Genomic DNA, 26,830 nt, shown 5'->3' on the forward strand with positions numbered 1-26,830 from the left:
GTGGGGCAGGGGCACACAGCATGGGCCAGTGTGTTGGGGCTTTTTTTTAAGGGCTGGGAGCTGAGGCAGGCGGGGTAGCCATGTGAGGGCTGGGGTCAGGGGGCTTGTGTCAGAGCCCCCCACGCAGTGTGGGGCAGTGGGGACAGCAGGGATTGTCCCCACTGCCTGTCAGCAGCTGGTGAGTGGGGGCTTTTTTTTTTTCTTTCAAAGAGCCAGGAGCTGGGGCGGGCGGGGCTGGGAGAGCAGGTGGGGAGGCTGGGGGTGATTTGACTGACTCGGCAGCAGCTGAATCTCCGAAGCAGGTTTGGCCGAATTGATTCGGGATAGTGATTCAAATCACCGAATCGAATCGCTGCCCTCCAAATCGGATGAATCTGAATCCAAAGCGAATACTAGCTGCTTCGCACAGCCTAGTATGTAGGGGCATGCTTCAGATATGGAAGTAGCATACTGAATATCGGGGAATGCTTCCTTGAGAGCAAGATGAATTTGACTTCTAAAGGCAGCAGCGAACCCCCTGCCCCCATATTTGTGGCTTAAAAAACTACTGTGGACAAAACTTTACCAACTGTAAGGAACAAGGTTGCAGGTCCAGGGAGATGGACAAGGTTAGATAATTGTTTTTTTCATTTTTTGTCTTCTGTGATTCTTAAATTAGTGACAAGCCCTGTCTATCTTATTTGCCCCACTACTTCAACTGAAGGGACAAGCTCACAGGTTATTAGGACACACTAGTGGAAATACTTAGGTGAGTTAAGAGAGACAAGGTTTAACTATATATTTTTTACTTCTTTTAGAGCAGCCATTTCTGACAGGGTGGTTCTACATCTGATAATGTGTGAAAGGAAGCTCAACCAATGTTTGATTTTAAATCTTTTTTAAATCCTTCTCTTTATAAGTGTCTCTGAAGCATATCTCTAGACTTTGGACAACCAGATCACAATCATATTTTCTATAGGTTGGTTGCTTGGTTTGTTTAGGGGGCGGGTTGTTTTTTGAAGCATTCTGCAGATACTTGCACAGAGTTCTACAAGATGGTTTCAAAAACTTTAAAGAACTGTTATTAAATATTACCAATTCTACTAGCCACATTTTGCAACTCTTAATAGTTGAAAAGAGCTTTCTTTATTAAGTAGTCTTTGAATAAATGGAGCTACTTGCGCAGTAAATTACTGTTCAACACGAGTGGCAGAATCAGGCCTTGAGTCTTATAAACTAATTTTTACAGAACCCATTTGATTGGCCCCTGGTACATTTTACACCAGTTTTTCCTAAAGGTTTTTTTGTGATAACTCTTACAGTTGTATAAAGTAGCTTTTTTATGGTTTTGCACCCAGAGATGAATTTTGGCCAGTGTGTTCAAAATGTACAGTTGGTATAGGTGTAATAGCAATAGCGCTAACAGAAATCTATGGGAATATAGTTTCATGGTAAATATACTCTGATGGTCCAGTATAATGTAATTTAAGCAATATGTAAGTTGCAAAAGGTGAAAAAAAGACCTTTGGCCAATCATCATGTGCTATAAAAATATCACAATTTGAATAAAGGGAAATGGAGCTTGTGGGGCAGCACTTTACAGACTGACTTTTTAGAAATCTGTTTTTTATGATTACCACCTAAATTAAACAGATAATCAGTTAGATCTGTGCTTTATTTGCAGCTCTTTCCAAACACTTTTTTCTCCGAGCACTGCCATTCTACTCAGTATGCTGTGGTGGGTCCTGTCAGCACCCTGCATCCCCCACTGCTTTTCCAAGTAAGTTTTTATGCTTCATCAGTAATGCTTGAGTTACTCTGTAAACCAAAGCAGCAGGATTTAATGTGTTCTGGAAAACTAATTGGTGATGCAATGGCAGCAGCTAATTCCTTAGTAAAATCACAGCAATCCTATTCAAAAGGTTTCCAAAGATTTATCAAACTTAAATACACTGAGCAATTGTGAGAGATTTCTAATGGCATTGAGACACCCAGAGAGAGCTAACCAAGGAAAGCTCCTTGTTTTCACTTTGCTAGACCTTTAAAAATCGGTAGCTCGTTTAAAAATCTGTTCGCAAATGGGGAAAGAAAAGAACTGAAAGATTATAAAATGGATATTGAATATTAAAGTTTGCTTGGCATAAATTATGATGCATGCATCTTTCTTATTAACATGATTTAACTCACTTATTCTGTTCATAGCAGACAAATTCCTACACATACTTAATTTGATATTTTTAAAATTATACATTGAACTTATAATAATCTTAAAAATATTTATTCTATGTTCAAGGTTATATATTAAGGATTAAAGATCTGGAATAGATTTTTCACATAAAGCTAACTTAAATTTAACCTGGATCTTGAGATTTGCATTTCATATTGTACAATTTTTTAATAAAGAGTTAATAAAGATCCTTATGGCTAAGGATGATAAAAATGAGACAAATTTCTTAGCTCCTCAGAAGTGAGCAAAGAGCCCAATATTGAATCCAAATGGAAACTGGTGCTTATACATTCTGAAGCATATACTTTTATCACAGTTGAATTCAAACCGTGGCTGAAGATGTGCATGTGTTTTTATGAATGTTTCAGGAGGGCAGTTGCTAAGTCGAATGATTCTTGACAAGTGAGGCAGCAAATGCTGGCAGTTTAATGAGCTGCAAGTTTCTGAACACCTCTTTAGGGGGCTGACACTTTCCCACAGAGCATTTTACATGGCCAGAACTACATCACAATGGTTGACAGCACCATGACCAATCACCACTTTCACTTTACTCATCCACACGCGACCCCACCACAATTTTTCACTGTGCAGATGAACTTTAGGAACCATTTCACATTGAAAAGGCCTGGGCAAGGGTCAGTTGCCCTTTTGTATGGTCATAAAGCAATGCTCTATGTGCCAGTCTTTTCTCCTGTCTCACATTCCAAGAGAATTTCTGGACACCATTTAAAGCACTTGACTGAAAAATAAGGCAGTGAATGAAACTGACTTTTATAGACTCATTCTAGCTCATCTTCCCATATAACCCTGTCTACCTGAAAAGGGATTTAGTGGATGAGCGGAGTGTATACAGGGACTTGCTGAATACACAGGGCCCATTATCAACTGTGGGGATTGTTTTTTAACCAGGACTGATACACTACTATTTTGGAAGTGACCTATTAATTGTCCATTTAACTAGAATGTATTGAATTCAAATGAAAAAATGGAAACCATGACTAAAGCTTTTACTCGCTCCTTCAAGGTGGTCTCTGCCATGAAGGCAAATGCAGATTGTTCCACGGATTAAGATGACATTTATCACCGTATATTAGGAGACGAAGGAAAGACTTAAAAAAATAAAATCAACCTGCCAAACATTTGGTACCATATTAGTGTTTATGTCCACATTGTATTAAACCTTTCTGTCTGTTCAGCAGGACAGACAGACAGCTTGTTTCACTTAATTCATTTTGCTATAACTGTTGTAATGTGTGTACAAATCCTGCCTGATATACCAGAAAAATAGACAGGGTATACTTTTTGATTTTTTTTCACTTGCTTGATGAGGGTATCCATTTGGCTTATAAAGTGTGAATTTGGCTCTTACGTGCATAAATTAACACAGAATTCCTAGATCATCCTCCACTTTGAATGTTCATCACTCCTGTTTACTGTTAATTGAAGGAAATTGAGACCAAATTGATCACACTCAGTAGTTTATTAATTATGTTTGCTATAATGAATCAGTGATGTAAATTATACGTTAGCAGTTCTCAGTCTGTAGTTGTAAAGTGGCATTTCAACAGACTGAGCTCAAAACACCTATCTAAAGCTCTAGTCTTTATAAGCCACTCGCTTACAATATTCCATACATTTATTAGTATCTTGCAAACCAGTTTCTGCTGGAGTCTTATTTTGTTTTGAACAGTGCATTCCAGACACTCAGCAACATAAACCATCCAGGCCCTGGTGTGGAGTACATGCTTGCTGAGGCATCAGTAGGATCATCTAGCTAATCCTGCATTTCTGTTATACTTCTGCTTCTTGCATCAAGGAATGTCTGATTCTGGTGGTAGCTTAGCAGAAATAAAATGCATGCTGAAAGTTTGTTCCACAATATAGCATAAACGGAAAAAGCCTTATTATATGGGTATATGCATTCACATACTGATCACCTCTAATATTACTGATTAGGACAAAGTAAGTGCAGACACACTCAATATGATAGATCAGCACTAATCATTTCATTCAGAATTTGATATGGTGCCTGGCTCTGTCATTTACTGGTGCTTATTTAGATTTCGTTGTTAGTTTTTGTTTAGTTACATTACATCCATCACCATAATGTTCAAAATAGAAAAGAAGGTAGAGAAGTGGTCTCCAAACTTTTTAAGGTGAAGATCACTTTTTGAAGTAAATAGCAACTCAGGATCTACTGCCCCCTGCCTCCCACTCAGCAGGTCAGTCTGGGGTGTTGGGGGTGGAGATTGAGGCCCCCATGGTGAGAGAGGGAGTGGGGCAGGGGTGAGTGGGGCTTGGGATGCAAATCCCAGCGCACAGCAGCAGCTGCCTTGCCCGGCTCACAAATTGGGGGAGGCATGTGCCCCCTGGGCCTCTGCCGGACTGTGTGCAGCAGCCTGAGTCCTCCCCTTCCCCTCCCACACATGCCTGGACAAGCTGGCCAGGCTCCAACTCCCCTCCTCTAGCCTGGTCCAGCTGAGGCCCCACTCACTTGGTGGCAGAGAGCGTGGAGTGGAATTGCTGCACTCACCTGGCCTGGCCCTGGTGGCAAGGGGAGCGGCTCAGCCCAGCCATGTGCGTCCCGCCACTCCTACATCCTGGCTGCTCCCCACATGCATCCTGCTGCTCCTGATCGCGGAGCCTCTGACAGTCTATCTTAGTCTGGGGGGGGCTAGTTTTTCCATAATTGTTTGCAACTTTTTCAAATATTTTTGTGACTCACTTTTGGATTGTGACCCATGGGTTGAGAAAAACTGAGCTAGAGAGAAAAAAAAACCATGTGGTCACACAGTCTGGCAGTCTGTCCCTGGCTTACAACTCTGTTTCAGAGTTCAATAGGGGAGACGAGGGGCAGCCTCACTGTCCACTGTATCTTCTTCCTCCCTGGTGGCAATTGGGAGGATGAGAGGAGATATCTGCACAACCTGTTTTTACTGATAAACTTTATCTTTCAGCAAAGTTAGAAGCAGCAATGACTGAGAAGGAACCACCTCCCAAACTATTCTTAAAATTAAATTGCAGCCCAGATTTTTTCCTTATCCATCCTACTGGAGATACGAATGATGTTACTGCAGCTCTAAAATGCTTCTCCTTGTGGCCTATGATAACTTTAGCATGAAAGAGGTATAGAAACCTTAATTCAAAATAGTAGTTTCTGGCCTCAAGAAACTCCCTGGATCAGAATGGGCTCTTTAGACAATTTTATGCACTGAGCTGAAATTTTCCCTGAAGAGGTTGACTTTTTTTTTTTTTTTTGCACAAGCTTAAGCACAGCAGCATAGGGACATGGTTGGGCACCTGGGGCTAAGTGGAGCTGGCCACTTCCGTTTGCCCCTGTGATTGTGAACATGTGGCTGCTGGCAGCAGCAGCTTTTTTTTTTTCATGCCTGGGGTGATTGCCTCCCTAGTTATGCACCTGTTCAAACATGACTTTCTGTGACTTGCCTGCCAAATTCAAATATTTTTGTTTGATTAGAGTCTTCTTGTATCTCATAACAACATACAAAAGTGCCATGAAAATATCTAGTGTACTGTGGTATTTGTGTGTGGTTTTAATATACCAATTTTGAAACTGAAACATGGCTTTACCAAAATTTTACTCTTATATGTATCAACATGTTAACGTAAAAACTAGATATTTTAAACCACTCAGGCATGTGCTACAGAAGTATCTAATAAATTGTGATATATATACACACTGGGGACATTTTGTGACTACGTATAATTTTCTGTATAATCCACACACAGAGATGTGAGTGCGTGTATAAATCTCTATAAATAGGCTAATATACATATGCAATAAAATGTGTGTATGAGTATCTATACCACTCTGTGTGTGTACATGTTTATATACACACAGAGTGGTATAAGTACTCATACATTTTATTTAACATATATAAAAAGTAAAATTTGATACAGTTCCAGGTAATTGTAATGAAAACTGCACCTAGATCTAGCTAGCTTTGCAAAGGATTTTTTTTTTTTAAATTCAAAATGTTTCTATGAATAAGGGACACAGTCTCATGAAAAGTGTGGTTAATTTTAGTTTAGTTTAAAATTTTCAAAATTTGAATTGTTTAAACTACTTTGCATAAGCATTTTGCCAGTTACTTCAATGTGGGAATTGTAGAAATTAAAGGCTGTGGATAAAAACGCACAAAAACATGCTATGTTTTTATAAAAATGATATGTTAAGAACACAGTAATTCTGAAGGTTATCAGAGAGAAATGTACATTAAGGGACTTCGTAAGAGGATGGAAATATACCTTTAGAGTCTAAATTGTACGTGATTCAGTGTTGGCTCACATAAAACCCACAGGTGTCTTGGGCTATGTGGACATAGCTAGTCCTTCTGAATCCAAGGAGGAACTCTCCCTTAGGTATGGGCTATGGAGTCTCTTTTGTCCTTGCCCAGTTATAATGTATAACATTTGGCTTTAGGCCATATTTAGTGGGCCTCTGGTCACTTTCCCCAAGCTTGTTTCCTGGCAACTTGGTGCTCTTGGAGGCAGACTGTCAAGACATAACTAGTCAGTGACTGCATTCTCAATTCTTGTTAAAAACCCTTCTTGGTTGGCTATGGAAAGGCTGGGCTTTTTATTTTTCCTCTGATCATCTTGGGAGTAGTGGTGGGAAAATGTGGATGTCCCTCCACCAACCCACCCACTTCTCTGCATTGCTTTCCAGGGTGAGTTCCCCAAACAGAGGGTTTCCTCCAAACATAGCTCAAGAAGATGTGATTGTAAACTGCCATCCTGGGGATAAGGATTAGAAGTGAGGCTGAATGGAATAAATTGAAGTACTCCAAAAAGCTTTTAATACACAAAATGCAGAGTTTCCAGAATAAATAAAGAATGAATGGCCAGGGCTTTTCTAAGGAAAACTTTACTGTGAAAGCCTTTTCATTAAACAAACAAAACACCCACACACACTATTTAAAGTCTGTTTAGCCCCTTTGAAATTATTTTAGTCTGCATTTTCCATAGGAATAGTATAAACATCTGAGAAAAGCTTTGCCCACTTATAGCATTGTGAAAGGGAAAGTATAGATGTTTCTCCCTGATCATATTGAGTTTGGAGTAAAATGTAATCTGTGCTGATATCCTTTAATAGACTCACTGGATTTAGTTTTTACTACTCTTAAATGAGACTCTTCACTATCTCTAACGCTAGTGTTCCTTATTGAATGTGACTGAATCATTTTAATACATTCCTAACAGCAATAGCAAGTCAAAAGTGAAAATCCAGACTGGTAGTGTTGTAAAGTATAGTGTTTAATGTTTCTCTTACCTGTATTATACATGTTATGCTATTTTCCTTTTCCTTTAGGAGAGGAAAGTGTTCTGCCTCTTTTGACCCAGGATTCGAACTCCAAAGCCCGAAGAGGCATTTTAAGAAGGGCTGTCTTTTCTGAGGACCAGAGGAAAGCTTTGGAGAAAATGTTTCAGAAACAGAAGTATATCAGCAAAATGGACAGAAAGAAACTTGCCATTACCTTGGGTCTAAAAGAGTCACAGGTATAGAGAGTAGCAGGATGTTCGTGATTTTCTGTCTGAAAAAGATTTGTTGAAGGAAAGACTATAAACAAACCAGGGCTATTCCTTGTTCAAGCAAAAATGTTAATAAAATCAGCTAAGTAAAGATTTAAGGCAGTCAAAAAGCCTGAGGCTGAAACGATTCAGTCTTTGTAGGTTAGTCTAAGCTGCACAGATTAAATTGAAACAGAAGTGAACAGACATTTACCTTTGATTCAGGAAATGCAGCCACGTGACTGCAGTGGCTCAGGCCAGAAGCGGGGGGGCACTAGAGCATGGCTCTCTAGTTATGTGTTCACTTCCTCTTCCTGTTGCCCCGACGTCTCTGTGATTTCCAGTCCAGAATTACAGTAGCAGGACTCTGCAGGGTTTCTTGTCACTTCCTCTTCTTGCTTCAAGGTGCCTTTGGGCTTTGTAGTCTATAGTCACAGCCAGCTGTAAGTTTCAGTGGGGAAACGGTTGTTTAACACCCCCAGCGCCTAGCCAGGGTTTGCCTGGCAGGGACAGGTTCCCCACCCCCCAACTGGGCTGCATCCCCAGCCGGGCTTGCTCCCTCTGCCACTCCCTCGTCAGCCAGCCCTTACCGCTTCAGTTAGGGACCAGAGGGATGGGACCAGCCCTGCTCTCTGGAACAGACAGCCCAGCCCAGCCCAGGGCTGCAAAGCATGCTGGGATGCTGGGGGACTCTGATTTAACTTGAACCAGGAAGGATTCTATGACAGAAGTTTCATAAACTGGTTTGACCCAAATCAGTTAAGTCTGATACTACATTCAACCAGGTATACCTTAAACCAGTTTCAGCTATTTTAAAACTGTTTTATGTGCACTGAGCTTCTGTTCTGTTACAGGTTTAAACCAGTTTGTGATCACTTAAACCAGTTTATGTGAAACTTCTGTCCCTAGCCTAAATTAGATGCTGTGTCTGTATTGTTATTTAGGGTAGATCCAGAGCATTACCGTTAACTAGCCCAATGCAAATAAGCTCCCCCTCCCAGTATATATAATCTTACAGCAGCTGCATGCCAAACAAGGTGAGACCTGACAGACTACCTGTGTTTTGTGGTCATCAGCCTGGGTGAATTCTGAATATACTGCAGGAGAGCAGCAACTGAGGAGGAATCACAGAATCATAAAAAATTAAGGTTGGAAGAGACCTCAGGAGGTCATCTAGTCCAACCTCCTACTCAAAGCAGGACCATTCCCAACTATATCATTGCAGCCAAGGCTTTGTCTAGCTGGGTCTTAAACCCCCAAGGATGGAGTTTCCACAACCTGACTGGGTACCTGTTCCAGTGGTTTACTACCCTCCTACTGAGACAGGTTTTCATAGTCAGTCAGCCAGTCCCAAGGCCATACCGATTGCTGGGGCATCTTTGAAGTAGCAATAACTTTCCTTCAAGGGTGTCAGGCCTTCTTGTTACATGTTGAAACCACTGCATCTTTCTGCTTCATTGACTTCAAGCAAGGGTTCATATTTGCTGACTGACTTCTTGTCTGATTTGATATTTCACATATTCATATGTTCTATGTGCAGTGTAGGGTATGCATAGAAGTCTTCTGAAGTACCACATTTCAAAAGTCTCAGTTTACTTTTCCAGGGCCCTAGTGAGTGTCCAGATCTCACAGCCATAAAGAGTTGTTGAAATGACAACAGCATATAGTAGATGGAGTTTCGTATTCATTGTGATGTTGCTGCTACTCCAGATTTTCTTTAACTTGGCTAGTTGTTCAGTGGTGATGGCTATTCTTGTGTTTACTTATTTTTTGACGTAGCAACATCTATGATGGTTGCTCCAAGCTATTTAAATTGTGTTACTTTTTCTAGCTTCTCATTACAAATTTTTACTGATGCATAACCATTGCTATCGGCTAAGGTTATCATTACTTTGCTTTTCGCAATAATTTCCATTCCATATCTTTGTAGTCTTATGCAGCCTTTCTGTTATTTCCTTAAGCTCATTTGCAGTTCCAGCTATTAGATCAATGTCATCAGCAAAATGAAGGTTGTTAATTTCTCATTCTCCAACTGACGCTGTTCCAGTGAAGTTATCTAAGACATCTGACATCTGACATGATTTGTTCGAGGTATAAATTAAATAAGCGGGGTGAGACCAGGCAACTTGGGTGTATTCCTACTAATGTTGTTGTCAAGCAGGACTCCACTACTTGTATTGTTGTACAGTTCTTCTGTAAAACTTATCAATGTGGGACTGAAGTTATGCTTTTTCATTGTCAGCCAAAGTTGCCACAACCTGTCAAAAGCTTTTTTAAAGTCTATGACATTATGATGGAGTTGTTGTTGGTGGTCATGGTACTTTTTGCATATGGTTCTAGGACTGGAGATCTTTTCTGTGGTACTTCCAGACTTAATTCCAGCTTGTTCTTACGCTAATACATTCTCTGTTTGCAGCTTGAGTCTGTTTAATATTATCCTAAGCAGTACCTTACTTGGATGACTGAGGAGGCTGATGATATGGCAGTTAGTACATTGGTGTAGATTCCCCTTTTTTGGGATAGGGATTATTATTGATTTTTGTCCTCTGTTGGCCAGGTTTTCCTTTTCCATATCATATTGCAGAATTTGTGCAGTATGTCAGTTGTCTTGGTCCATATTATTCCATGTTTTTAATACTTCTGCAGGTGTGTTGGTCCACTCTAGTTGCTTTTCCATTTTCCTGTTTCTGATAGCTTCTTCTACTTCTTTTGTGATGTCTAAGGTTCTATCTTCTTCTGCAGTTCCAGATCCTCCTTTCTCTAGTTAAGTTATTACTTATGTGTCTGCTTTTATATTGTGAGTATATAGTTCTTTCACATACTTGGCTCATCTTTTGGGTATTGCATTGTTTTCAGTAAGCAAGTCACCATTTTTGTCCTCTATTGCAGTTGTTCTTGCTTGATGCATATCAGCTATATTTTTCAAGTTCTCAAAAACTTACTTGCTGTTGTGTTCAGAGCCTCTTTGAATCTCTTCACATCTATCTAGAATCCAGTTCTCTTTTGCTTTCCTTATTTTATTTCTCACTTTTTTTTTTTTTTTTTTTGCATTTCTGTGTTGGAGGCTGTTATAGTCTGATTGACGTTGATAGTTCTCTGCATGCATCACAAATGTCCATGATTTTGTCATTCATCCATGGTAGGTTCTTCATTGTTCTTCCAAGTATTTTTATGTAGTTCCATTGAGTGCTTGAATGAAGTCATCTGTAATGTTCTGTAAGTCAGTTAGCATTAGAAGTGGTTCAGACCTGCCCCCTATTTTTACTTTAAAGTCAGCTTTGACTGATGGATCTTTTAGTTTTTTTCTAGGTTATACTAAACTCTTTGTGACTTTTTGGTATGATCTTCACCTGGAAATGTGCAGATCTTGTTTGGATTGATGCTTGATCAGAAATCATTTGGACATGAAATGTAATTGATTTGTTCATTGTAGATGCCACCTGGTGAATGCTATATTATTCTTTATGATCTTATGTGGTGTTGTCAAGTACAAGGTTGTATAATTGTGCAAATTCCAGCAGTCTGTCCTCTGTCATTAGTGTTCCCTAATTTCATATTTTTCTGCTGTCCCCTGGTCATTCTTTGTGTGCATTTGTGCCAATTATGGCATTCTGGTCACCTTGGACAATAAGAATATCTTTCTTTGGTGTCTTTGCTACTGTTTCGTCTAGTTGGTTATAGAAATTTTCAATTTCTTCTTCAGCTCAGTCAGATGTTCATGCATATACTTGGATGATTATGATGTTGTTGGGTGTCACAAGAATCTGGATAGAAATTATTCAGCTGTTATTAGCTTGTGGTTTTAAGATTGATTTGACTGAGTCCTTGTGTATGAGTGAACCTACTCCTCTTTCATGATTATTTTTGTCTCCACTGTATCAGAATGTGTGTTCTTTTTTAAATAGTTGTGAATTTGTCCAGAATTTTATTTTTCCTAGTACCTAACCTAAACTTTGCTGCAACTTGAGACGATTGCTCCTTGTCCTGTCATCTGCCACCACTGAGAACAGTCTAGCTCCATCCTCTTTGGTAGTTGAAGGCTGCTATTAAATCCCCTCTCAGTCTTCCTTTCTCCAGACTAAATAAACCCAGTTTCTTCAGCCTCACCTCAGAAGTCATTTGCTCCAGGCCCCAAACCATTTAACTGCCCTCTGCTAGACTCTCTCCAATTTGTCTACATCCTTTCTGTGGGCAAGGGCACAGTACTCTATATGTGGCCTCACCAGTGCCGAATAGAGGGGAATAATTGTGGCAGGGCACTTGGAGTGCCTGCCACTTGAAGAGGTCAGGCATCCTGCAGAGCCACCAGCAGGTAGGGGTGAGGCCTAATTGTAGGTGATCCAGGGAGCTGATCCAGGGAGCCAGCAGGTGAGGCTAGGCCTGATCAAGGGAGTCTCCTGTTGGGAGGAGGGCTGGGCTTAGGCAAATTATAAGCTCAGACCCTGAGAGGAAAGCTGGCAGGAACAGCTTGAGAGCTGGTGAAGGAACATTGTCCAGCAGAAGGGCTGCAGCTCCTGAATGTCAACAAGGAGAGTAGCATCTGAAACAGTCTGGAGGCTTGAGTAGGAACTAAGGAGATGGAGGAGGTTCCTGGGGACCCAGTGTGGGGTCCAGAGCCCTGAGAAGGGGGCTGAGAGTATGTGGGTCTCTTGAGGGGCCAGGTAAGAGAGGGGCTGAGTGTACAGAGGCCTCTGGAGGGACCAGGTGAGCCCTTTGAGAAGGGCTGTGAGTCTGTGGGCCTGTTGAGTGGCAAAGTGAGCCTTAAGAGGAAGGGCTGAGTGTTTGAGAGACCTACTGAAGGGTCTGAGTGAACCCGGTGAGCGAGGCAGTGTGGGGGCCTAGTGAGGGGTCCAGATGAGCCCAGAGAAGGAAGGGGCTGTGTTAGTGAAGACTTGTGTAGGGCTCTGAGTGAGTGATCTGTGGAGGGGCCCAACAGGGTAGACCCACAGAGAAGAAAGGGACCCTGCGAATCTCAACTGGCTTGTGCAGGGCCTGGGCCCAGGAGGAGCCAAAGTTTGAAATAGACCACAGTAGAGACTGCTAGAGCCAGGAGAGCCTGGAGTTCTTGCCTGGCCCAAGGCAGGGCCAGGGCCTAGGAGAGGCCAGAGTTCCTTGTGTGGCCACAGCTGAGAGGAAAGTGTCAAGGGGTGTGCAGCCTGGGATGTTGGTGGCTGGTACTAGGCCATCCAGGGAGGAGGGATCAAAGAAAGGGATCTGAGGAAAGAGCCAGGGGCCAGAGATAGATGAGGGCCTAGATGTAAGATGGAGCTGGGGCCTGCGGGTCCAGAGGTTAGCAGCTCAGGAGGGTTGTATGGTATCTAGAGAGAGCCCAGAGATGGACAGGTAAGATCAGGAAGGCCAGAAGACTAGTCCCAGGCAAGACCTGAAACTGCACCCTACTGGGGCTGGTTAGCATGGTGGGGCTGCCTTCCTGAAATGCCATGTGTGCCCAGGGAAAGGTGAGTATGGTGCACTGGAAAGCCTCAGCTCCAGTGGCTTGTGGGTTACCCCATGGAGGTGGAAGGCTAGGGAAGCACACCCTGACAGAAAGGCACTGGGCAACGAGAGCAGGGGCCCACAGTGGGGCTAGGGAAGACCCGGACCATGTGTGTCCAGAGGCCCAGAAAAGGGCCAAGAAGATTGAGAACATGTGGATCCAGCAGCTGAGTGAGGGGCCAGGAAAGAGTGGGACTGGAAAGGTCCAACATCCTGGAAAGGGGCCAGGCAACACCTGGAGGACCAAAAGGGTCTGGGACAAGAGACCAAATGGGCTGGCGGCCAAGAGAGGGTGGCAGGGAGAGAGACCAAGGGACCTGGTAGCCCATGGAGGGGTTGTATGAAGTCGAGGGATCTGAGGGCCTAGAGAGGGGCCAGAGGAGAGACTGAGGGGTCTGGCAACCCAAGAGGGACTGAGAGGGAGATCAAGGTGTCTGGCAGCCCAGAAAAGGGTGTGATGAGAGACCAAGGGGTCTGAGGGCCTTGAGTAAGGCTGAGAGAGGTCAAGGGGTTAGAAGATTCACAGAGGGGCTGCATAAGCAACTGGTAGAACATCAGTGAGGGTGCCAGCTGCAAGGCTTGGATTGTGGTATAGTGGTGGAATGGAGCCACACAATTCAGCCCATGAACCTTGGCCACAATTCTGGCGGTCACTGTAATAAGACCAAGGCAGTTTCCCACACTATTTACAACAACTAACATCAAGGCATAGCCGTTGAGAGGAGGGCAGACTGGCCATAGAGCAGGGTACAAGAAATTTGTTTGGTCTTCAGGGGCTTATGACCACCCCTAGAGATGGTGCCCTTGATCTTCTGGCAGTAGTCCTACTAATGTAGCACAGTATGCCATTAACCTTCTTTGCATCAAAGGTACACTGTTGGCTTATATTCACCTTATTGTCCACTGGAACCCCCATGTCCTTTTCTGAAGATCTGCTGCTTAGCTAGTTGGTTCCCAGTCTGTACCCAGCCTTTTGGTCTGACACGGAGGTGAGCTTCTGGGGCAGGCTGAGCTACCACCAAAGGGTGAACTAAGTGGCTTTTAACATAGATGGTCAATGGGTTTGAGCCAGAGGTCAGATAGTAGCCCTAGGTAGCAGTATAGGCATACCCAGAGAGTCCCTAATTTATTCCATGGTGATATGCATTCAAAAGTTGATATCTGCATTTCAAAGTGGAGGAAAATCAGCTCTGAACACTGTCGCCATCTACTCCTATCACTCTATCTACTGTCCATTTCTGGGGCTCTGCCCTATGAAGTTCCTCAGTGATTTAGGAGCAGGGAATCATCTTCTGCTCTGCTTCCAGTTTTCTGCCCAGAAATCTAGGGAGGAGGTAATTTAGCTCAGCACTACATTCTATTAGCACCTTCTGTACATATTACTGAGCAGTCACGGGGGAACTGTTTTAATGGCAGTACAACTCATACTGGAGTCCTGATGTCAAAGCAAACTTGAAATAGCAGACCTCTCAACAGAACTTACAGTGGCCTGAGAATAGAGACCCTTGGAACTGAGAGGAACACTAAAAAGATTAGTCCAAAAGGTGACCTATTTGGATGTTCCCAACTCCTTTACATACCTACCTAAAATAGAACTTCAGAATTTGGTGTTTAATATCACTACCATGTTGTTCTATTACTAAATGCATGTATTATGTCGTTAAACATCAGTGACTGATTTTTTTTTTTTTTCAGGGGAAAAAAATCAAAATACAGTCCCAGTTGCTCCACAGACTACTGGAACCAGAAGTGGCCTACACCAGGGGTTGGCAACCTGTAAGCAGTGGCAGGCTGAATTAATGACACTTAGTCTGAGGAGGTCTGCTGCCTCTGACCTGGCTGCCACCTGTGAACTGGCTGACACATCATGCCTCTGCATAAGGCTGCTGTCCTGGCTCTGTTGGTGAGAAACAATTCCTTCATGGGCCAGGTCCTGCCTTCAGACTACAGGTTGCTGACCCATGCTCTATACCACTTCTAATTGTGATGATTAGGGTAGCTGTTTTAGTGTGACACTGGGCAAGATAATTAGCTTTCCATAGATTTCAGAGACATTAGGGCTGGAAGAGACCTCGGTAGATCATCGAGTCCAGCCCCCTGTCTCAGGGGCAGGAAGTCAGCTGGGGTCATAGGAACCCAGCAAGAAAAACATCCAGGTTTCTCTTGAAGGCATTCAAAGTAGGTGCTTGTACCACCTCCAGCAGCAGGCCATTCCAGACCTTGGGGACTCAGACAGTAAAGAAGTTCGTCCTTGTGTCCAGCCTGAAACGGTCTTGCAGGAGTTTATAACTGTTTGACCTTGTAATCCCTTGGGGCGCTCTGGTGAACAAACGTTTCCCCAGGTCCTGGTGAACACCCCTTACAAACTTGTAGGTGGGCATCAGGTTGCCGCTGAGCCTGTGCTTTTCCAGGCTGAAAAGTCCCATGGCTCTCAGTTTCTTGTCATAAGGTCTGTTCTCCTGACCTCTAATTATGCACGTGGCTCTCCTCTGGACTCTTAAGCTTCTCCACGTCCTTTTTGAATTGTGGAGCCCAAAACTGGACGCAATACAGCAAAGCTAACCTGGCACATTGGTGCTCGGACGTGGCTATTATGCATCTAGTTCAAGAGTTAGCTCGTGGCTGTCATCTGAACCAGGAGCAGTAGGGCTGGATTTGTCCTCTCAGCAGACATAGCAGAACACAGCCTGACACAGCGGGAATATTTTGGGAGGGAGTGGGATGATTCTGGAACAGTTTTCAAAGTTTCAGGTCGGGGACTCTTCAGGGATGCCTGGACACAACCCCAAAATTCAGGTTGATTGATTGCTTTATGATGCCTTTATTTTCCAGGAAAAGGGGGTCCCGTGCGCTCACAGTGACAAAACTGGAGGTGCTGGTGGTGCGTGGCGGCAGCAGCATGCAGTGCTGGCAAAAATAAAAGCATCAGAGGCGCACAGTGGCACAAAGTGCTGGTGGCCCCACTTCTCTGCACTGCTGCCGCATACCCTCTGGGGCCTTCCCAAGCACCCCTGGTTGAGAACCCCTGGCTTTGAACACGGTCTAATCCTTAGTTACACTTACTGAGATCTAAATAAAACACATGCTCAGGGTCCCATGAGATAAGGCCTGTAGAAATAAGGAAGTTGGTATAACAAGGAAAGGAACCTGAATAAGGTGTAAACAGTGAGCAGAGGCTGAGGTCAGGCTCATATGAGTATTAATGAGGTAAGAAAAGCTAAAACCTGTGGTGCCTGCACAAAATAATCAGCAGTGCTTGTATCAGCTTAATACTGAAATCAGTGGATTGGGGAACTAGCTAGTGGCATCTGCATTATTGAAATGGCTGCCCAACATACCTGTAAGTTTCTTTGGGTGAGATTACACATTGCAATTAGATCATGTTAAGAGCACTTGAGACCTGAGTGATCATGCATTAAAGTTCATTAACAAGTGCTAAGTGCTCTTTAGGCCTCTTAAAGTTATGCCATTTAGGGCAAGGATTATCTTTGAGCTGTGCTACCTAGCTTGGATCCAAGGGCTGATGTGGGGGGCAGTGAGGGGATTTGGGGTGGGGGTGTGGAAGGAAAAATTCAAGTGGCATGGGGGGCAGGCCTTCCCTCCCTCCTCCTCAGCCTGTCCTGTGGCTAGATAGTCAGCAAGCAGGGCAGGCATGGAAAAGGTATGCAGTTCCTAGCCATGTCCCTGCTCACCAGCCCTCTAGTGGCATGCCTGAGCAGTGCACATTAGGTTGGATATTAACTCAAAAAGTGTGACTGATTGATCACTAGCACTACACCTTAATATACACCAACATTCCTTAGAAATCGCACTTGTAATCTCGCCATGAATAGCTTATACTGTGACACTCTTATTTTAATTGGGAATCCTTGTAGATTGAGGAGATGATGCTGTGGAAATTTGCCATCTTCTTAGGCACTAATGTGCCTTCTTTCTAATCTATTAAGATGTCTCCTCATCTCTTCAGAGGTGGTCCAAATAGAGGGAGGTTGTTGTAAATAAAAGACCTTTAGCTGACTGTAAATCAACACCGTTCCACAGACTTCACTGGGACTCCACTGCTTTGGATTTCAATAGACCCAGAAAGGAGAGTATAAAATTAAGGGCTTCAAAGAAAAGTATAAAGGCAAGGTTGATTTTAAAATCAGTAAAATCTCCTTTTAACCTGTAAACAGGTGAAGATTTGGTTTCAGAACCGAAGGATGAAATGGCGAAACTCCAAAGAAAAAGAAGTGCTTTCAAACAGGTGCCTTCAAGAAGAGGGTCTTCAAGAGAACTACCTCTCAAGATCCACTCTGAATTTGACCTCCTCATGCCCCTCTGTATGGAAAGTGTCTCAAGAGCAGGCAAGTCCAAGATGGCAGGAGAAATCTCCAGAACCTGCAGAGAGACTGAGTAATGGCCATAGTGCACAACCTCAAAGAGCAAATTCATTGCAGGGCACGTATGTGTACCCTGAGCAAGACACTGCAACAAAGGCAGTTACATCTTCAGTAATAAAGAATGATGGAGTTCTGTAAATTGATTGAAGACTGCTCATTTGAAGCCTGTGTTCTTTTAAGATTAACAGTGTTTGAACACTGTAAAGCTAACTAGTTTATGCCTCATCAGTTTCTGAAATCTAACGCCATTAAAATTACATACAACTAATGCTTTAAGAAAGAAATATTCTTCAATATTCAATGTTTTCTCATGTCTTTTCTGGCCTTGTGCTGAACTTAAAAGTAAATAGGAACTGATGGTAAGTAAAATGAAGTGAAGAGTATAAAGCTGAAATTTTGCTATGATTTTTATCCTGTTCTGTATATAAGTATTCATTAAAACTCACATAGACTCAGTTTTATCTCTCACTGCTGTTAGACCAATTAATTTCCTTTTGTGCACTGAGCAAGACTAACCATTTTTCTCAAGATAATAGGGTGTTTTGGTTGGTTTGTTTTTAAACTTATTTACAATGTGTGAAATTCACAATAAGTTCATGTTACAAATACTTATTTTTCTTTTAACGATTTTTTACTGTCCTTCAATATTTATGTCAGGATACAGTTGCAGATACAATACAACAAGTCAGATGATTAATTCTAATAAAATAATTTAATATTTAAAAAAAATCCAATAAGTCCCTGCATTCAGATCACTTTAATTTGGACACACGCTGGGAATTGCCAGGAAATGTAATTCTTGGAGTCCATTCCTCTCTCAAGTGTGAAAAATACAACAGCTTTAATTCTGTATTTCAGTGGCCTCTGTCAGATTGACAGCATAGTCTCTTGTATCTTGTTTTGCATGTCAAAACCAGGATAGCAATAGGAAAATTAGAGATCACATAGAATCTGCAGCAGTGCTGTAATTTATTCAAACAGCCACTTTCATCCTATAAAAAGAAAAATACTTAAGGGATGGGATGGGATGCTGTGGTAGACTTATTCCTGCCTATTCATTTAAGTGGATTGCAATGAGTATTCATTAGCATATTTGTGTATCCAATACAGTATATAGTCTGTGTATTATAAGCGGCCTGAAATAATATTATTAAAATTACTTTGCTTGAAATGAATTGCTTGCTCTATCCACTTTAAGAAATTCACTCTTTCAAATTTAAAAATCACTTATTGTTCATTTGAGAGGCAAGATATAGTTAGAAGCCAGAGTAGATTTGCACCTTATAGATTAAGCAGCTCAAAATCAGAGAGGAAAGTGTTTTTTCATCATGTATTTTTTAGTATATTTGTTGAAAAGAATGGGTAGGCATATTTTGTCATGAGTAAGACCCCCCCCCCTTTTTTCTTTTTTTTTTTTTTTTTTGAGAGTGTGGGGAGGATGTTTAGTTATAAAATCGTGTGGTACTTTGTAAGATACCAGGAGGTGATTGTGATTATATTTTCTAACTGCATCACACAGCCTATGACTGATTCTAATAGCTTGCTTAACCCCAGTCTGCAATAAAGACGTACAATCCTTATTTAAATACCTTCCCTAGATGATTATCAGCTACAATTAGTACATGTTACAGTATTATATACTGAAATACTTTCTAAAAATGTACATATATACATAGCTAAGAAAATTCAAGATTTCAGTAAAGAAATTGTCTCATAATGCACAAAGAGGCCAAGTTAAGTCTATGCATTCATCCTTGCCTTCTGAATTCTGAGTGCCTAACTGCATGCAGTCTTAACACTGTGGTTTAATATTTAATTTCCTAGGTTTCTTTAAGGGCAAATGTAAGCAGTGAAAAATAAGATGTAATTTCTTCTCTAAATACAGAACACTAGCTGGTAAATGCCTCCTGGCGTCCATCACTGAGGGTAAAGTTGTGTGCACAGGACTTGATGCAGCAAAGCCTCTCTCATGTATCTCAAATGAATAATAGGTAATATAATTCACTCTTGTGCCAAGGGCATATGCACAACATCAATCCTACTTAGGTCCTTTTGGATGGATGGCTTTTACACATCAGATAACATACACCTCAAGCTGTCCTAGCAAAGTTGTGGGGACTGCTCACATCTGTTAGAACTATTTGGAAAGATTGGATTTATATGAAGTTAACATGCCAAAGGTCAGTCTTTTAATATTTCAAGATAAATATTCATGTCTACGCATCAACCTCAAGGGCTTCCAACTTTACAGGGTTTGCTTCATAGCTTTTTTTAGACCCGCTTACCAGTCTCTTGGATACATGCCTCTTGGATTGCCTGCCTTCCCTATTTCACCAGCTGCTGGGGATGAATAGCCAATCAGACTGAATCCATGCACTGAAGAGTGATTTCCTCCTACATGTGCAGAATTCCCACTTATTCCCTCCTGTTAAGAGTTCTGAAGTGCTCTGCTCTGTTGCTTGGAGAACTGCAGCTTCTCTAAATACACGAAAGGGGGCCAGACACTCCCAGCTGCTCCTGGGCTTGATGGGAGGGGAGAGAGTCTCTTTAGATTGCTGCATGTGTTAAAAGATTCCAGGGTGACCCTTCCCTTCTCTCACTTGTGCAGCCCCAGCTGAGAAGCAAGGGAGAAGAGAAACTAAGGGGAGTAGCAAAAGCCAGGCTTTAAAAAGGTGTGCATTTAAAGCAGGTTGATAATCTGTGTTTTTTAAGATTAACTGAAGGCAATCTGTATGTTCCTGATTAGCACCCGCACTAACTGTGTGGGAAGACTCTATGTGGGGTTGGAGATAATACGGGGCTCTCTAGGTGTGCTCCTTTAGGCTAGGTATGGACATTCAAAAAGCCCAAGGTGGAATCTATCTAAATTATTCAGTGGTTTTTTTTGTAAGTGGCATAGTTTAGTTCAGCAGTGAACAGAACACGTTTGCCCTTTGGGGGGGGAGGGGTGTGGAGGGGGCAAATATTAGACTGGGTTTTGCCATTTTTAAGCCAGTCTGTGTGCCAAACTTCTGTTATGGCTATACACTGGTTTCTGATCACTTATAGCAGTAAAAATATAATGTTTGTACCTGGCCTTAGTGTGGCTGTAGTAGTGATATAGGGTATATGTGGCAGGTCCTCTTAACTGGTTGACGATGCAGGAGCTATCACCCAATCCTTGTAGACTGAAGTGTTATTATCAAGGATGGTTAAATTTGGGATGCATTGAGCTGAAGAGGTTTAAAATTCTCCCTCCATTTAAAGTTGCCAAATGTTGAATAACCTTAAAATCTCTTCACTGATTTCCTGTAAAGGTGATTTGTTTAGCGTAACTCACTGAGGCAAAGATCAAGCCTAGTTCAAGTAGAATTGGTTTGATAGGTTTTTTTTGGTTTTTTTTGGTTTTGTTATAAATGAACAAAACCTTGTTTTGCCATAGTTTGTTCAAAGCCAGAACACTTTAGGGCCCTTCAGAACTCTTAAATACCCTAGCTGTGAAACGTATTCTTCAGAAGCTGAGGGTAAAATTTTAACTTGGTGGTTCTAACATAATGATCCAACTTTTTTTCAAACACTCATAGATTTTGGACCATCTCTAAAATAGTTTTAAACCAAAATTAATATAAACCTGTGATGTGTACAACTTTGATCCCACTTACTTTATGCTATTTCACAGGGAAAATTTATCTTCAACTTACACTGTGAAATCTCCACAAGTGGGAAACACCACTGTGCATGAAATTAATAAGTATAGAGGAGATTTATTTTGCTGTTGTCTTCTGAATTGTCCAGCTATTGATGGATCAAACTGAAGACACTGGTATTCTTTGCATCATACAAATACCAATTACGAAAGAACAAAGGGAACATAAACAAGTTACAAAATTTCTGGTAAGTGTTTTGAACTATATTTATGATATACAATATGAAGATCATAGAGGTGTAAAAAGTGTCACAAGGCATGTTCTGAATTATGGGGTTACATCAGGGGTGATCAGTTATTTGGGTCTGGTGGCCACAAAGGGAGTTTTGATGAGTTGTCATGTGCCAAGTCAGCACTCCCTAGTTTCTCCCGCTGCAACAGCTCACCAAATCTACCTATGTGGAATGGGGCTGTAACTGTTTAGGAGCAGGATGGGCAGGTTAAGCCAGGATCATGGAGCTGGGTCACAGGGTGGTGACAGCATGGGGCCAGGGCCCAGGGCAGAGCTGCAATCTACTCTGCCCACTCTTGCCCTGTGGAGTTTGGGGGGCATGTGCATGGTATGTGCATGACGGGGTGCCTGGACACTAGGTCACAGGAGCCAGCTGGGGGTGAGGGAAGGGAGAAGGGGGCAGGGGAAAAGTGCAGTAGAGCTCACCCAGGTGGTGTGGTCTGCAGTTGCTCTTGCAGGGCTCTGCATGAGACTGAGCCCTGCCTGCACCTGCCTGGGGCAGCCCATACCATTTTTCTGCCTATACGTGCTGGGCCAGCCCCAACTAGCATGCACTTTTTACCAGCAGGGCTGCTCCCCTTGCGGATGCTGCTGCCCTGGTGCTACTCGGCTCCCCTCACCTCCAGCAGCAGCTCCGTCTTCTGCTGCACCACTCTGGGTAGGGAGGAAATTTCAGCTAGGCAGCTCCTGCCCCAGCCTGCAGGGCTCCGTCTCCAGCTTCCTTCCACCCACTTGACCACCCACGTCGAGTGGGCAAGCAGAACCCAGGTGGCTGCAGCCACACTACAAGCAGCCCTGCCAGTAAACTCTATGCACTGTCCTGGACCCAGGCCAGTGGGCACAGGTAGGAGCACAGCGCAGGCTGCCCTGGGCAGTTCTCAGTCCCATGTGGAGCGTCACAGGGACAACTGTGGGCCAGATTCAGTCAGTTGATGAGTGACCCCTGCAGGTCAGATTCAATCATTTGGTGGGCCAGATTTGGCCCATGGGCCATATTTTGCATACCTCTGGGTTACACAATATATATTTTTAGTGGTATTGCTCAGCTGAAAAACAGGAACATGCCCATATTTTACTTCAAAGTTATTACTTGAGAGATGGTCCAACAGAGGAGGTATGTGATTTTGATATGGGAAAGTATTATTCAGAACTGTAAGTTGCCATATTTTTTGCATATAATGCACCCTGTCTGTAGTAATGCACCTTGATTTTGAGGGGGAGCCTAAGGTGGGAAAAAAGATCTTTGAGGTAAATACGTGGCAGCAGCTAGTGAGCTGAGCCTGATGTGCCAAGTCCAACCCTATGTGCTGGCTCCAGAATCATGTGCAAGGTCCAACTCAGTGCACTGGGTCCAGGGCTGTCCACTCTGGAGTCATGCTGGGTCTGGCCCCATGGACTAGGACTGTGCTTTGGCTCTGGAGCCAAGTGCCAGGTCTGATCAGCATGTGGTCCTGGAACCAGCACACAGTCCCCAACTCGGCACAACAATTGTGACTGAGAACATGGCCCCAGAACCAACACATGAGTTTAGACCCAGGTGTGGCGCCATGTGTCAGATCAGATTTGGTGGGTTGGGTCTGGCCACAAATTATATGTAAGAAAATATGGGTATTATTAAAAATGTTTGTTGGGAAATTGTTCTCTGAAGCAGAATGAGAAATGTGCACTGGATAGTGCTAATCTGAAATATTATTTCCAATAATGGATTATTAGTGAACCTGTTTTCTTCTAAAACTGAAAAGAGGCTCCCCTTTGAGATATCTCTGTGTCTCTTTACTTAGCTAATTGTTAAATGAACCTCAATCAGCTGTTAAAAATACAGATCTGTTGACCAATCCTATATATACTTCTGTCCATGGCACAAAAGAATTTGCTAAAGGTTGGTTTTATGGATCCACTGCAAAATATGAGTTAGCTGAAAGGATCTGCATAACAGAGCAAGACTGATCTATGGCATGAAACAGCTGCACTAATTTCAGTATCAGAATAACAACATAACAGTGAACCATAATTTCAGATGGATAATGAGTATATCAAATAGAGTAACTTTTATTATTAGTGCTGGATTTTGGATACTGTTGGCTGTAATTTTAGCCAGGTACAGTTCCTGTGTCTGGCACTCCATGTCATCTATTCAGGAATCCAAAGGATGGGGCAGTGGAAGACATTTCCTTTCTTTCATGCTTCATACCGTCATCGCTGTTGGTGGCCTTCACATACTACATGGACACGAAAAAGCCAAAACCAATGTGCATTCCTACAGATTCACTGCCATTGAAAAGGTCCAAAGACTAAACAGATTCTGAGAGAGTGCCACTGGTTGCTGCTGCCCAAAATAATAGGGGGAAGGCTGCAGATAGCAATACTGGTCTCAGCCCCTCATCTACAGTTCCTTGAAGGCTGGTTATATTTTGTTCATGATAATGTTGGTCACTGTGTTTAGAGCAATGACAAAATATTTTTATAGTGGATAATTATTATGTATACAGGCTGTCCTCAGACTTACGATGCAACTGGTTCCTGAAAACAGCATTTTAAGTTGAAACATCATAACTTGGAACCCATTTTCCCATAGGAACAATGTTTTAAATGGGGATTAGTTCCTTTATGATGCTGGATACAGCTGTGCCCAGCTGGTAAGTCTGGTGTGGTGGAAGGGAAGGGGTAAGGGAAGGAGTATGGGGGGCCAGATCACGGCTCCCTTTGGTGAGGAAGGGGCTGGGGCAAGTTGCTCATCTGGTGGCTCCTGTCACTCATCCCGGAGGGCATGGGAGGTGGGGGGCAGTGTGCGTCCCTGGATCTATGCAGGCCAGAAGTGCAGCTCCAGCCCTGCCCTGGCCTGCATTGGGAGCAGGGGTGATGCCGTCCTGCCACTCGCCCAGTCTCAGCTGGGCAGGTGGCAGCAAGGCATGGGGTGGGGAGAGGAGGGTGCATGTGTCCCTGGATCAAGGCAGGCAGGGCTGGAGCTGCGCTGGGCTGTACTCTCGGTGGCTGGCAGGGCCTATGGGGGGGCTATGGCCCCCCACATAGCCTCCTCTCTGCTGCCTGCCACACCCCGTTGCCTGCTGCCTGCCCCAGTCTGGGGGCATGCCCTCCCCCACATGCCCTCCAGCACTCACCCAACCAGGGCAGGATGGGTGTGAGACAGAGCTACGGCTCGTCCAGGAGAGGGGGGCAGCTCCCATGACTGCACGCTGCTTATCTGGAGGCCGCACAGCAGCCCCATCTCAGGCCTACCCTGCCCTGCCCTGGCAGGGCGAACAGTGAGAAGGTATAGCCCCCACTCCCAGTGCAGCCCTGCTCCGCCTGCCCCATGCAGATTCAGGGGTGCAGACCCCCTTCCTCTCAGATGAGCAGCAGGAGCCGCCAGATGAGAAACTTGCCCCAGCCCCTACTTTGCCGTGGGGGGCCTTGATCTGCCCCCCTACATCCTTTCCCTTTCCTCTTCCCTTTCACCACACCAGACTTACCAGCTGGATGCAGCTGTACCCAGCATCACAAAGTCGAAATCCACATCAGAAGGTCGAAACAGGATGTTTGTTTGTAAACGTCTTAAGTGCCATTCGTCGTAACTCGAAGTCTTAAGTTGAGGACTTCTGTATTTCTGCAGCACCCAGTAGCTCTAGCTCTGGACCCAGGACCGTAATGTGCTTGGTGCTGTACAAACACATAACTAAAACATAGCTCCTATGCCAGAAGCTTGCATTCTCAATACATAACAAGATGCAACAAATGGATACAGATGGACAGGCAGGGGAGTGTGTGGTACAGGGGACACCTGCTTCTCTCTCCTAACCTTTTGCCCTTTCAGCACGAAACCTGACACAAGACACTTCCTGTTTAAAATGTAGCATTGGAGGGAACAGTATTTGTCCCCAGAACCAGCCTCTCCTTCTGAGTATACCTCCCTCTACAGCTGGCTTTCTTTTCCACCCAAATCACCTACATCTTAATTCACTATCTGACTCCATTCTCATTTCTTTCAGCCCAACCTGTCGCCCTTCCAGCTTTGCAACCTCTCAAGTCTCCTTCCACCCCTTCTGGGGACCCCATCGCAGTCTGAGGTGCTGCAGCTTTCAGACTGGACACAGTTATATCCCAGAAGAAGTCCTCATTTGGTAGCTTATGAATTTGCACCCTCCAGTTCATCACCCACACTACACATTACTAAAAGCATAGTTGACAGCCATGGTTTCATGAGCAAGGCTTGCTCTCTTTAGGTCCCAATGACCAATTACCAAGAGCTCTATGTTAATGTACCACTGCCCTGGCCTTGATTCTGATCTGATTGACCTTGTGAAAGGGGGTAATCTACACGGCAGTCAGTGGTGCCACACTGATGAAAACCAACATAGGCAAGATCAAAACAAGGTCTTCTGTGTTGTTTAATTCCTTATTTCATCTTGCTTACCTTTCTGGTCAATTTAAAGAGGGGCAGAGTAATAAAAAAAAATCGGGAGCAGGGTTAAGCAGATTAACACAGTCTGTGCTGGCTCTCCAATGTTTCTGATGCCGCAGCAATGACAGGGAGCATAAACAAAAGGATTAGCCAAGAAACAGGAAATGACTCTCTCAGCAGCAATGACGCAAGTCAGAGGGTGGCAGCGTTTAGAGAAACCCTTTTTTCAATGCAGCCATTGGGGGCATCACCCTTTCTGTTCAATCAGCAAAAATACACAAGGATAGGGTGGGAAAGGAGTATCAGGAGGCTGTGCCCAGGTCTATTATCTGATGAGAGCATGCAGCAACAAAAGTAGGAAACAAGAAAAGTCACAACCAGATGCAGTGTGGCGTAGACCAGCTGCCTCCAACCAGCCAACAAAACTGGAAGGTGTCTATGCAGAAGTAGATAAATAGCTGTTCAGGCAGCCTCCTTTGCTGAAGTCTGTTACATGAATAGGCTAAGTGGTGAGTTCAGGGATTTTTTTCTGTTGCGGTTCTTCCCTTTTACTATTTTCCACTCTGCTACTACATGCTGCCTGTATGTTGGTTAGCTCTAAGTTTTAGGCATTCATTGGCTTAGCAACAGTTTGCATTTTGACTCTTCTGTGACTTTCAAAATAACTTCTGAAAACATCTTAAGGATCATTCACCTTAGTTATAAGTGCAGATGTATTTTAGTAGTTGAGATCTGACCACCTCTGTTCTGCTTCAGGCTTGTGTGAAGAAAATCCAGTCAAACTGAGCTGCTGAGCAGTTACAGCTCCTCTGAAAATGTAGGCCAACTATGCATTGGATGAGATAATGGAAACAGAGGCATAACTTGAAAAGTTGGAATTTGGTGCTCAATTCAGTCA

The 26,830-nt window shown here is 43.4% G+C and overlaps 1 protein-coding gene across 1 annotated transcript; it reads left to right on the forward strand.

Annotated features, from left to right (window-relative positions):
* Positions 1 to 834: 834 nt before the first annotated feature.
* Positions 835 to 19,202, forward strand: DBX2 (developing brain homeobox 2). The gene is made up of 4 exons (XM_019543948.1): positions 835 to 859; positions 1,664 to 1,759; positions 7,539 to 7,726; positions 17,410 to 19,202. The coding sequence occupies exons 1-4, from the start codon at positions 835 to 837 to the stop codon at positions 17,752 to 17,754; spliced, it is 654 nt and encodes a 217-aa protein (XP_019399493.1). The 3' UTR covers positions 17,755 to 19,202.
* The last annotated feature ends 7,628 nt before the right edge of the window (positions 19,203 to 26,830 follow it).

The sequence above is a fragment of the Crocodylus porosus genome, unplaced genomic scaffold (genome assembly GCF_001723895.1).
Source record: "Crocodylus porosus isolate Cpor-Errol unplaced genomic scaffold, CroPor_comp1, whole genome shotgun sequence".
NCBI classification, from domain to species: domain Eukaryota; kingdom Metazoa; phylum Chordata; order Crocodylia; family Crocodylidae; genus Crocodylus; species Crocodylus porosus.